We start from the raw sequence: 13,940 nt of genomic DNA on the forward strand, positions 1-13,940 counted from the left end.
AAATGCAGTGACCATATAGGAAAAATAAATGTAATTCAAGTCCTTATGGGCAATGCGGTGATGTAGTAGATTTACATCCCCGTAGTCTTGGGTTCTTTTCCCTACCTTATGGGCATCAAAAGGTGATGCTTCTCATGTGTCCTAGAATTCCCAACAGAGACGATCAGAGATTCCTAGGTTTTACTGTACTAAATATAAATTCCATTATTACAGAGTTCAGACTACAGACTGTATGTTCGCTTCTTAAGTATGCAGACATCATTCATCTCCCATGTTAGTAATACACGGACAGATACACATAAAGCCATTTACATGAGCAGTCTTTATTACATATTGTGAATGACTGTAACCAGGTTAGATATATCAATCTGAATAAAATGAGGAACTTAAGAAAAAAAACAATCAACTTATCAATTTCCAAATGTGATTGTGAACAACAAGGCATAGAACTACATTTTGTAGCAGACACACATACAAGCATGTGAGGAGTTAATGCACTTGGTCAATACACAGTTGGCCTGAGCATATCTTAACTCTATTCAAAGGACAAATATGTGTATTACTATGGGATATATATATATAAAATATACGTATTGTACGTACGCTGTATCAATGATACAACACTCGATGTAAACATTTTTAATTAAAAGGAAACTTGGCAATCCTTGTCTCCTTTTAATGAAAAATGCATACATCGCGTGATATATCAGCGATACTGCATATGTACTCTCTCTCTCTCACTCTATATATATATACACACACACACATATATATATTATATATATGTGTGTGTGTGTGTGTGTGTGCATCTGTGATTTGGATTTTTAACGTAGCTTTAACAGTTGTTCAGTTGTATCACCACAATGTCTGCAGTGTGGCAGTTTATAGTGATGTCTAGTACTGGGGCATCATGCCACAGACATGTAGCATGATGTCCAACACATTCATATTATCCTGACAACAGGCCGACCAGTCCTAACACTAACCTCTTAATGCTGAGCAACAAACAAGGCAGCTGCTGGTACCATTTTTGATATATCTTTTGCATGGCTTGGCCAGGGTTTGAACCCGCGACCTCCAAGAGTAAGCAATGGACCCGAATATCCAGCAGAATTAGAAATATTAGTAAACGGCAGCTACCATGGGCATCCACACACAGGGGCAAGGGGGAGGAGGGCACTTGCCATCTCCAACTGATTGCACATCAAAACATGATTTGGACTACATCCCTAAAACTTAACAGCTGACCACTACATGTTTTCCCCCCATCTCAATCCCCTATATAAAAAAATAATCATGTGGGCACCCTTGGCAGCTACACTTCCAGAATACTTTGAAAATATTCTTCACAGGTCAGACTTACCTTAAACAAGTCATGTCATTTAGTTAATTATGCACATACATTTAATTAAATGGCGCACTGGAGCTATCTTCCTGCTTACTGAAGACATACAGTCTCGAGGCAATTGTTAAACCTACACCTTGTTTATCTCAGGCAATCAATTTTTTTACAGACCAGATAGATCATATTGTTCTATGGGCTAAAGGTTTTCTTGAAAGCGTAAAGCTTTAAAGAGAAAAGAGGCAAAACTTGCATCTGGTGAGTATTTGATGTTGCATTTAACCCTCTGCTGTACGTAAATTGAGCATTTTCTGTGTGTAGTCATTGCATCAGCAATGTTAGGGGATTCCTCAACATATGCAAGCCTCAATGGGAAGCCATTTAAAACAATGATTATCACTTCAGACATAATTGCTAAGAGCATCTAAGTATTAGGGTACTGAATTTAAACCGTATCCATATCTTTTTATTATGATCAATGTTTAATGGAAGCTGTTACATTTGTATAAACATACTAAAAAATAATCAATACATTATTTGTCAAACTTGACCAACCCCATCTATAAGTATTTGCTTTTCAAGTCAAAAACAACAACAAGAGCTGACTGTGATTAAAGCAGGGTTGTGATCTTCCTTATAAACTAAGATTAGTTGCTGACGACTTTCTAAATGGCATGGGGGGGGGGGCAGGATGCTTATTCATATTTACAATTACCCCAAAATAAAACTCCTACAATATCGATTGCATACTAATTCTGCCATCGCATATTACAGCTGCAGATTAGAGTCTATGTTGTTTACTTACTGGTAGAAAGATCCACCATTGAATTATGGAAAGGATGTTGTATACATTTGAGTACGCCAATATAGACTCCACTAATTACATTTTAATTAACTTTTTATCCACTTCATCGAGTCTCTGAATGCCAATATCTTTTATATATGGGAAATTCCTCAAAAATAAGGTCTAAACAAGTACAGGCATTTCTACAACCCTATTATCACCCCCCACCCCCACAACCCACCCATGTTTCTGGTATAAACAACTGATGGAATTTCCATTTGAATTGAAGCAAGAATGCCACATATTGAACAATTTGCTGTCATAGTAAAATATATACCTCTATTTCTGACTGTATGTTGTATTTTGAAAAGGAACTAAGTTCTGTGAAGCTTATGCATAGTTACTGATTAATTTGATGAATATAAATCCTGACAATATATGCTAATCTCGTAGATGATGGATTGATCTCATTGATCCATGGATGACAGTGATAACTAAGTCTGAGGAACAGCAGTGATAAAGTATTGTGGTGGTTCAAGGATAACTGTCTCTGAGTAACCATGAGGGTCATGGGAGACAATGTCATGGTCTTTGGGAAGTCCAAGGTCAAAGTGTTGAATCAAGGTCACCAGGTACAAAAATATTCTAGAACGAGCCATGGTCTCTCCAACACAGCTTCTTTTGCCAACTCCAAACAAAAGTAGCCTGAAATTAAATAAAAGTAGAGGATGCATTAACTTAAACTAATTTTACAATTAATTCCTACTTTCAGCGGCATAAAATGGACTCCAAAAGAGACTAAAGGTTTAACTTGCAATATGATAAAAAAGTGTCATCGACAAAGATTGTTTGAGAAAACTTCATACAACTTTTCACGAAAATGTTACAACCTAATAATCGTGCCCCACTGATTAGAAGTCGTACAGTGTGATATTCAAAAAGGTACAATCTCACTTTGTGCTTTCCTTGTTGCGATAATGTTCTTGTCTTAGAGTAGGTGTAGGGCATGGTTTAGAAATTTAGTTTGTTTGCTCATAATCTAAATTATCTAAGATCTAGATGATGTAAACCAGTTTAACAAGATCTATCAAAATCAGACAAAAAATAGAGTTTTTAGATACGTAAAACTGTTCACATAATTAATATGTATGTATTTCACTAACTAACCCACATAACATGATTCATCAGAGATGCTGATGGCCTAAGTTACTAGATTTAATCAAGCACCTATCAAAAAGGCAGTCTCTGGGGTGCAAATAAGCCCAACCAATCAGATGCATGATCACCTCATTTTAAAATCTATATACTTATATTTAAAGTATATCAAGATCAGCTAATGAGATGCAACATCAATCCATTAGCATATGTGCAGACCTGCCAACCCTGATGAGTCTGTCTCAGTAAGTCAGTCAATTTTTTCCTGTAAGATTGACCAGTTTTCAGTAAGGTGTAACAAAATATCAATAACTGCTACTGTGAAGTTGGAAAACGTAATGTTCAAGTGAAAAGTTTGTAAAGTATGTGTTGACTTTATTTACCACTAGTACAGTTTCCCAAGCTCTAGTTCCAAACCCTATTCAGCTCAGTGGCTTGTTGCTATCTCTCAACTTGACATAATTCTTGGAAATTCTTTTCCATTTCACATGATGACAGTAATCATATCTCCCGCCACGAGACATACTCAAACTGGCATGTGATGTCCAATAAACGTAATTGTGTCCTTTCCAGCTTTTATTCACAAGAATCTGAATACTCCTTTTTATTCTTCTGTGTTGATTATTAACACTTATCTAGAAGCTTATTTTCCCTTTTGTCTTAAACATACATCACTTTCTGGATGCCATTTTTAAAAAAATTCTATAATCAACAGTTTGATCCTACAGATGCTTCACATGAACAAACATGTGCAGTTTAAAGCATCTGGAGTGCTGCTGTAAAGTTAGTCTGGCTTCCTGACAAATTTCACTAATTCCAAGATGAAACCCGGATCCAAATAAAACTTCGATGAACCAATTATGCTGATTTTTTTTTGGCAATGAACATTTTTCTGTAGTTTTAGCTAGTATGCATAGCTGCCAACCTTCCAGGCTCACAATTAGTGAAAATAGGGATAAAAAGTCGTGAATTTGGACAAGAATTCATGAAAAATACCATGACAATAACTCCATCCACTCTGACTACTCCATCCACTCTAACCACTCGATTCACTCTGACCGTCAATACTACACTATATCAAGTTAGCAATATAAAACTAAAACACTACATATATGCAGAAATATTTATTTATCAAGACATGATACTGTGACAGACTTGAACTTCCTCAACTGCTTGATCGTAAATTTGTTTTCTAAACAGTTCATACTTCTTGCCGGCTAGTTGATCTTGGTGACTAAAATTACTGACAAATTTTCTGCAGCTAAGGAGGCCCTAAAGTCTTATTTTTCCTAACTAGAGAAAATACACTTTCGCTTGCGCTGTTGCTGTGAGGAATGCACAGGAGCTGCAGCACTTTTGGTCCTTCCATGTGAAAATTTGGAATCGATTTTCGAGTCCGGCAACATTTGTCAGAACAAATGTTTAGCATGGTCTCCAGCTGATAAAGGTTGCTTGTGTTCGACAAGAAAACTCACAAATAATGCTTCAGCATTGGTAGCCTGCATTTCTTCCGACAATTGTTTTAAATATTCCGGAGCTGAAATCTGCGAATTCTTAATTTTCCCAACTTCTACGTGTTTTTTGCAACTGACATACTTGCTCACATCGTCTCTGCGATGGCACACTGAGTGCAAAAAGCATGATGAATATCAATGTTTAATGGCAGAATGCACGGCCAATTTTTGATATATTCCAAATTAAACTTCACTTTTTGAGTAATACATTTCTTTTTTCTTGGTGGTGAAGACATTTTCAAAATTGTACATGCGATGCTGAACCGTAACTCAAATCAGTGTTGGTGACGCATGCGCGGAGCAAAATTCCGGTTAGGCCCCATTTTCTCTCAAAAGCATTTGTAAAACTACTGTTATACTTATAGATTAAAATAGGCTAAAATGCTTGCTACCGTGCCAACTGTACTAATTGGCTGTAGATCTACTAATATCGCAACCAGCAGTACCGGACCGTTTCGGCAACTGCAAATATCACGACTAGCGCTTAACGGGAAATCTGTTATTAAAGATTTAAAATAATTGAGGATTGGAGAATTCGTGAATTTTTGGCTTGCGGCGTGAATCCGTGAATCGCTGAAAAAGTTGTGAAATTCACACCAAATTCGTGAGGGTTGGCAGCTATGAGTATGCCATAAGTCTGTATTTTAAGGGTAATTTTCGTAAGACTTCTGGCAAAATATTAAGAGTCCGCAGGTGTGTATGTGTATATTGCTGTTTATCTAAATCATACTGAGATCTTGACAACCTATGTCTATACTCCAAAGTTTGAAAAAACACATAGCCAGAGGAGTGGCAACACATTCAACCAATCAGAGTCAAGATCATAGGATCATTATGAGTGGATCTGGCTCGCTATCTACCTTAAGCAATAATTTAATAAGATAAGCAAATAATCCAAAGCCAGTTTAGAAATACTGCATTCACAGTCTTTACAACCTCAGTAGGTCAAATGACAGATTGCCTCATTTGTATACTTTGTTGCCCATCCATTTTGAACACATTCTAAATTTTGATGATACAAGCTTAGTTCCCAAGTTTGAGTACAGTCAGATCAGAAATAAAGTCACCAGAGAGGTAACAAACAAAACCAATCATATAAAAGATTACCATATTAATGTGCACAGATCTTGTTCATTATTGAACTTATCGAGATCTTGATTTAAAAAAACCTCATCAGCCAAACCCGATCAAGAAGCCGATTAGAAATATCATTTGAAGATTCGTAACTAGCTCAGCCATCGGATGGAAGATTGCATCATAAATATAGGTGGATCTCGCTAATTATTAAGGTCAGATGAGCTAAACAGATATACAGGTATCATCTGAATTTTGTCTTTTCGATGAAAGAAATACATAGTCATAATGTTTAATAATAACAGAGGGGTCATGTCACATGATCTATTTATAAATAAGACCCATCAGGCTAGCTTTAAATGGATTGGGCAAAACTTAGATGGCACCATAACACCTGTCCTCATCCCATCCTTCTACCTACATGAAAGACTGGTCTTTGTGCTCATTATAGAGAATAAAAACCATTTTGTTAATGAAGAACATACTCATTTTGAATCAGTGTACAGTTATTATCCACTACCTTCTCTGCATACTTAATTTGCACAGTAAAACTAACCATTTAGAGGACTTTATAGAAGGTTGAGAACGAGCCCTGTATAACAACATTAAGACAATTCACTAGTTAATGTCTATATTACGGATGTTCTCTCGCACATTTTAAGTTAGCAAAACATAACTGTTTCTTCTTCAGTTTTGTGTGATTGACTAAGACTTCTCCATAAAGACAGCAATATAAAATTCAACAAACTAAGCTCAGTGTAACGCCCATTGTACGGAGGTGCACAAATCCACAAACAATCCTAACTACCTGACCATTCCAGTTATTCAAGAATTACCTCGCCATGTGATCGGTATAGGGATGTATGACTGTAACACATTTTGTTTTCAATATATATGTAACTATGAATAAACAAAATTCTTTAATCTTTTCTATGAAACCAATTGGAAAAAGCAGAATAAGACTTCATCTGCTAAAGACTGCTCCAGTGGCCTAGTGGTTAAAGTGTCTGCCTTGGGTATGGGTGGTCGCGGTTTTGAACCCCGGCCGAGTCATACCAAGGACTTATAAATATAATTCGAGCAGCTGCCTTGCTAGGTGCTCAGCATTAATAGGCTAGTGCTAGGACTGGTCAGACTGGTGTCAGGATAATGTGACTGGGTGGGACATCATGCTTCATGTTTGCGGCACGATGCCCCAAAGCTAGACATAACTATAAACTACTACACTACAGACATTGTAGCAATATGACTGAAAAATTGTTAAAGCTACATTAAAAATCCAAATTACATACACTCACACATACCCCACCATCTGCTAACGAATTAACGAGGTCTGTATTACTATACTGTTTTGGTGTTCCACTATAACCGCTTCTTGTTGATAAACTGTGACTGATCACAAAGTCATCGTGCACGCTGAGCTGTAAACAGTAAACCTAGACTGCCTTACATAAGAGCATTTCAGAATCTTTCAAACTTTAGGAAGTTATAAATAACAAAATGGAATCGAAAAATGTATTTTGTCGCCATGACCATAAATAAATCTTCGTGATCATAGTTGCCACTAAACTTACGATTGTCGCAGATTGTGTTCAGGAGGAAGGAGGTCTCCATGGTCGTCAAGGAAACGTTCAGGCCGGAACTGCCAGGGGTCGCCCCAGATTTCTGGGTCATGGTGAATGAACCAAAAATTTGATAGGATCTAAAATAGCAAACAGGAACAACACCTGTTAGTAATTATTGAATGATTGATTGATTCTGATTGATTGATAGACATATATACAGACATGTGACTTTTCTTATGGCTATAAATATAAAAAGGATCAAGCTAAAGAAAACCGAATGTAGCTTCAGTATTAACAGACACATTTAGTGTACAGACTGGGAATGTCTCCATACAGTTGATGAATACATGAGATAAAAACAATAATACTGTATGATGTCATGGAAATGTTTTGTACACGAGCATGTGCGTGTTCTTTATGTGTTTTTGCGTTGTGTGGAATATCATTTTCTTCATTAAATGTGAATATTATCCTGAGTCAATACTAAGCATTATTAAATAAGTTTCTTTTGCCTTCTATAATTCCCGTGTTCATAGTTTTGCTTTCTTGGATGACGTATTCATTCGAAAAAACCGTGAGAAGCAGGAAACTGAAAACTGGAAACTGTTTATTTAACTTTTCTTTCAGCTGGATTACTATGCGATATGTACAGTTTTACTACAATATAAGCAAGAGTTTGCTTCAGAGCCGCTTCAGCTGAGTTCATTATTTATATTATAATTATTATTTTTATTAAAAGGATGAAACAGAGGGGATCTTGCCTTAAATTGTTTGATCTGATGGATTTCATTTGACGCCATGGAGAAATTAGATTATATGGCACGTGCACCTTTTTAGGCTATGCAAAGTGATTTGTTTTGTGTGGATGTTGGATGTGAAATTGAATACAACTATGCGTCCTTTTAGTGCATTCATTCCCCATGCACAGTAAGTAAACCAGTACATCGCAAAAGTCCAATTTCGTTTTTTCCAAAAATGACTACTATTCATCAAATTACTAAACTGGTCAGTTTATAAGAAATACATGTACTAGCAGAGATACATGGTGGGACGAACACAAATGATTATTTTAAGCTTTGTACGCATCTTAAATAGCGGCACACTGATGCACTGTATTGAATTTAACAGTTGTCCGTGATGTGAGTTTCACTAATTGTCAGATATCTGTATCTGGAGATAATGCCAATATGACATCACAGGCCCTGAATAAGGGGTACTACCTCATGACGCAAGATTTCATCATTGTATAATAGTCATCTCTTGGTCTTGGTAATTAGCATGAATTCTCACGCTGAACAAGTTACTATTATAATGATACAAATTAGGAAAAGAGAATGGTATTTTTTGTTGCTAGCTTTACTTTCATTATGTGCTGGATCTGAACACTTGTGTATTACTTGCTGCCATTCACTTCCACATGATTATTTCTTACTGACAAATGTAACATACACTTATTGAGCAAAAATGTTTCTTCTTTGTCGGTGAATACCAAGGTTTTGTTGTCCTTTATACCTTATATACCCTCTTTGTAATCATACACAATGCACTGTAAATTACAAACTGTTTTAGATATAGATATGTATATATATCCTGGGGTTGATTTAACATACAAACAGAACCCTGATGAAATGTGTAGGGCTGTTGTTTTGTTCACGATAGTGTATTAAGTTTGTGTCTCAGTTTCGCTTTTCACAGATTCTACTTTCAAGATGAAAATAAATAACGTGCAGAATTTGCAACTCTTGCTAGTTTTTGAAATCTACAACTGAGCATTCTTCAGGGATATTATCTATTAAGTTTTCCATATGGAACAGAACCAATTCATGCATCTAGTACATATATTTTTCTGCATGTAATGTCTATTTAGATGCCATTAAATTTACCTCGAAACATTTTATTCCAACATAGTGATACTTTCCATTTTTGCAGTTAGAGGGCTGACAAACTGAAATTTGATTAACTTGTCAGCATGTCTTTCTCTTTACTGATGTTACTCTAACAAGTATTGTGTTACTTAGTTACAATGTTATTCACCTTACAGCCATATTAAACTAATTTTCACATTTCCCAATTCCTCTATTTTTACTGTCCATTTATCAAATCAATGACTGTATCAAACTAAGTTCTATTTTGATGATCGACCTAGATGATTACTTGGTGTTTAACAAACCATAGTATTATTTATTTTCATTGGGCTCAATTTCCATGGTTTTTGTAACTAAAATGGCATTTTCGTGGGTACTTAAATTTGTGGTTTTGCCTGTCAAAGTTTGCATATTAGTATTTAATTTCATGGTTTAACCTCTACAGATACCCAAAATAAAGAATACAAAAGAATAAAACTATGCTGATGCAAACGGCGGTCACTTTAATGTTTAAAACAATACTACCACTTGTATGAGCACAAATCAAAGACCTGGCAAGTTCAATACTTAAATGGTGTTTTTGAAAAAGTGAATAACATCAGTTGAAGCCGACACAGCCAACAACACTAAAACAATACTTATATCTCTATGAGCACAAATAAAACACCTGTCAAGATTAATCACTTTTGCCATGTTTTCTTTGAGTGATCAACATACAAGGAAGCTGACACAGCCAACAACACTAGGCCAGTCAGTTACATGCATTAAAATATATATGAATGATCTCTTACTTAAACCATTCCCGTACGAAATTTTCCACATGGAATGGATATGGAATCCATACATACTTTTACAGAAATATCCATATGGACATTTCTATTCTATAGTTAAAGCACTCTTATGGATTTTCAGTGTATCCATATGGAAATGTTATGGACTCCGTATGGAAAATCTCATGGAATATGCTAATTAGTCCACGAGATCTGTAGGTTGTCCATATGGAATAAAATTAAAATTCCATATGGAATTTGGCAATACTCCATATGGAATTTGTGAATAGTCCATATGGAGTTGGCAAACATACCATATGGAATTTGTAAATGGTCCATATGGAATTTGTAAATAGTTCATATGGAATTTGGTAACAGTTCATCCTGTACAAAAATTTCCAGGCATACTTAAGGCGGCTTTCAGACGGGTTTTTTAAACCGCTTTCTGTCTAAACCAAAAACAAATCTACTTCAGATTTCTATTAAACTGCCTAATGATTCTTTGACATTATTGGGAATCAATGATGAATATTCACCATAATTTTTAAAATGGATATAAATTTTATTTTGACAGACATTATCAAATAAGATTGAGGTTTTTCTTGTCATCATTTTCTTTCTCGCATATAAAGCCTAATCCATGATGGCATCACTTAAGTCTTTTTCATTTCACTGAAAAGTCTGGTGAGATTTCACAAATATTTGACTAAAACTTTTGTGAGATTTCACTACAGTTTTGATCATTATATAGCATGTTACTGAAGTTTCAGATTAATAATGAATATGACTTAAACAGGACTTTATTAACCAAGGTGATATTAAGTTTGCATGATTTTTTTTTTTACAGATGTTGTAATTATATGATATACAAGGCAAGAGATATGGGAGTTCATAATAATAATAATAAAATTAATAATAATAATGACTTTATTTAGAGAAGGTAACTTAATTACAGAACTAATCTACCTTGAGGCCTTTTATCTGTTATGTACAATATTTATAGTATATACAACATGATGTGATGAATCTGGCTTGACACTAAATAATTAAGTGATTTTAAGAATCAAAGTATCAAGCCTGGAATATATGCACAGGCATCTGTGAATACATAAACATATATAAAATATTAATCTGCATTGAAAAATTCAACTGTGAAAATAATGCAAAATTACAGAAAAGCATCCATTTGAGACATGAAAAGAAATGCTAAAAGCTTGCCATGTCACTTGTACTGCAACTTGATTTTTGATTAATGCACAAACTATGATGCTGTTATGGTCTCTTGAATTAGTCCTTGTTCCATAAGCAGCCGTGACAACCGTTTATCATGATAGAAGTACTCTTATTTTACACTGAATTCCAACACACCTAGAATATTTTGATAATATACACAACAATGCCCCACGATATTTAACGACAATTCTATATGTGGGCCAAGAAAATTCCTCAAAGATGTGACCATCTTTGATAGACATGGGTATTTCGCAAGAATTTCCACCAGTGATGTATACGCTGTCCTCCTTAAATTCATCCTAGAAGTTAATCAGTTTTGAGTTATATAACTTCGAAATCATCTTGGTTCAATTCCTTGTCCTATTTAGCACGTTCGCCTCTACTGTAGAGCTGTCTATGGCACAAAAAGTAAAATGCTTGTCCTGGCGTTCAGTTTTCATACACACTGACCAATTACGCTCCCATCGACTTTGATTCAAGCTATTCACTTTGCCGCACATATTTCAAATGGTTATTCAAACTCGTATCGCACTCGAGTCGCCATGTTTATCATTCCCGTCAGTTTCCGTTACGCAACGATTCATTGGACAAGTACAAAATTTTGACCAATCAGAAAGCGCTTTACAACGGTCATCATTTAAATAATAAACGGAACAAATAATTATTAGAAAGCCCGTTGCGGAATGGGACCGGATAGAGCATTGTTTAAAAAAAGTTTCGGAGACGATATTAAAAAAAGGGTCCATATCGAGGAAAATCAGATTCAGGTCAGGAGAAAAGCGAAATTCTGATTCAAAACAGAAAACAAGAAAACTTGTTTGAGGGCAGTTAAATCCAGTTCAAATTTAAAAAAATACAACAACAATAACAAAATTTGATAAAGAAATATAATACAGAAAGATGTGGAAAGAAGTTATTGTTCCCAAAATAAACAATACAATTACAGCTATCAGAAACAGGAAATAAAAATGCTGCTGAAAATCAATCAAATTGTACATGAAACAAAAATAAATTTTATTATAGCTTATTTATATTTTTTTTTACTAAAATGTCAGGGATATTACAATCACAAAATATCACTATATTTTTAGAATTTTTGACAAACTCTCAGTGAAATTTCAATCAAAAATTCCCACTGATATTTTCAGAAATGTTGGCAGAGTCAGTGAAATTTCAATCACAACATTTCACTGATATTTTCTTAAATTTTGGTAAAATCTCCTAAAATACCATAATTTTATTGAAAAAGGACATTTGAGTGAATGTCAAGAAACGTTCATTGATTTTGCTGAAATTTAAGTCACATTTTCACTAGGGTATGATTTTTGTAGAGCATATTTTAATAAGAAGCCAACAAAATTACTTTTCAGAATAAACATTAGACCAAGCCCAAAATCCACCTTGCATCAAAGATTCATCTATGCTTGTATTTTAATATTAATTTTCTGATCATGTTTACATTTTCCCTACTTTTTTGGTCATGTCTTTGTTTTTAAACATCTGTGGAAATAAATTAAAGAAAACTGACATACATGTGTTTCTTCAAATTTATATGAGTATATATTCATTCTTCCACATCAGCTACACTGACATATACATGTACTCAAACTCCCAACAGTATTTCTATTTTAATCAGACAGTTTAGGTTATTAATTCTTCAGAGAGTATTTTCCATGATGCTATAATCCATAAGCCTGCTTTCCATATGGAAAAAAGTGCTTATGGATTAAAGTTGCAACTTTATTCCATATGGAATTTTCACTTGCTGTGAAGTACTTATGGAACTGATATGGAATAAATTGTCTTATTCCATAAGTTTTTCAGTCCATATCTATTCCATATGGATTCCATAAGTATTCCATATTGAATCCATGAGAAATTTCTGTACGGGTTGTCCATCAAGTTGCACCATCAGTACTTTCTGATGATCACATCAGCACAGTGGTTTAAGACTGGAAAAATTCAACTTAGACCCTCTCCCAGTTCCTGGATTTCCTAACCCGCCAGAAGCTGCGAACGATGCACTGGCACTTGCTTACCAGGCAGCTAATGTTCAGGCCTGCCTCTTGTCCAGACTAACTTAAACCACTAGACTTGACAGTAAATAAAGAGTACAAAGAAGAATTAAAGTCATACTTCCACGAGTGGTATGCTAAACAGGTCGTGGACACCAATATGGAAAAAGTTGATGTTACTGGTGACGATCAGTGTAGAGTATTAGTAAACCTTGCAACCTCATTAATCAAGCCAGTTCATGCTGAATTGATAACTGCAGCTCACGTGACAATGAGTAAAAGATCAGACCTAACTATCGGAAGTTTTGAGAAAGATGGACTTGTTTAATTCAACAATTTGGGAATTATTTACCTGAGAAGAATTTGCGAGTAACATGAGACTTGACTGACATGATGTTGACACAGTGGCCTTGTCCAAAATTCTGTGAAGTCTGAGCTTTAATACAGGGTTGTAATAGATGTATATACATAGTGTTTCATTAATAACAGTGTTTCAAGAAATAGTTATAGTATTTTGCAGGACTCTTTTGGATTAAAAATGCAAGGATAAAATGAAATGTGCTTTCAGAAGGATTTAAATGTTTCAACATCAGTTGTATTCAAATGAAGGATTGATCTGAATA

General features: G+C 34.9%; 1 protein-coding gene across 2 annotated transcripts in view; it reads right to left on the reverse strand.

The window, feature by feature from the left end:
- Positions 1–307: 307 nt before the first annotated feature.
- The window catches only part of LOC149801464 (cytochrome P450 2U1-like), a 61,167-nt gene continuing 47,534 nt past the window's right edge, over positions 308–13,940 (reverse strand). For both annotated transcript variants that reach the window (XM_089955617.1, XM_089955618.1), the window contains 2 exons: positions 7,444–7,571; positions 308–2,831 (listed from right to left, as the gene is read on the reverse strand). In XM_089955617.1, coding sequence (XP_089811743.1) covers positions 2,621–2,831; positions 7,444–7,571 — 339 coding nt within the window. In that variant the 3' untranslated portion in view covers positions 308–2,620. The remainder of the gene's footprint in view (positions 2,832–7,443; positions 7,572–13,940) is intronic.

Source organism: Sinohyriopsis cumingii, chromosome 4 (assembly GCF_028554795.1).
Source record: "Sinohyriopsis cumingii isolate HCF-2022 chromosome 4, ASM2855479v2, whole genome shotgun sequence".
Classification (NCBI taxonomy): Eukaryota; Metazoa; Mollusca; class Bivalvia; order Unionida; family Unionidae; genus Sinohyriopsis; species Sinohyriopsis cumingii.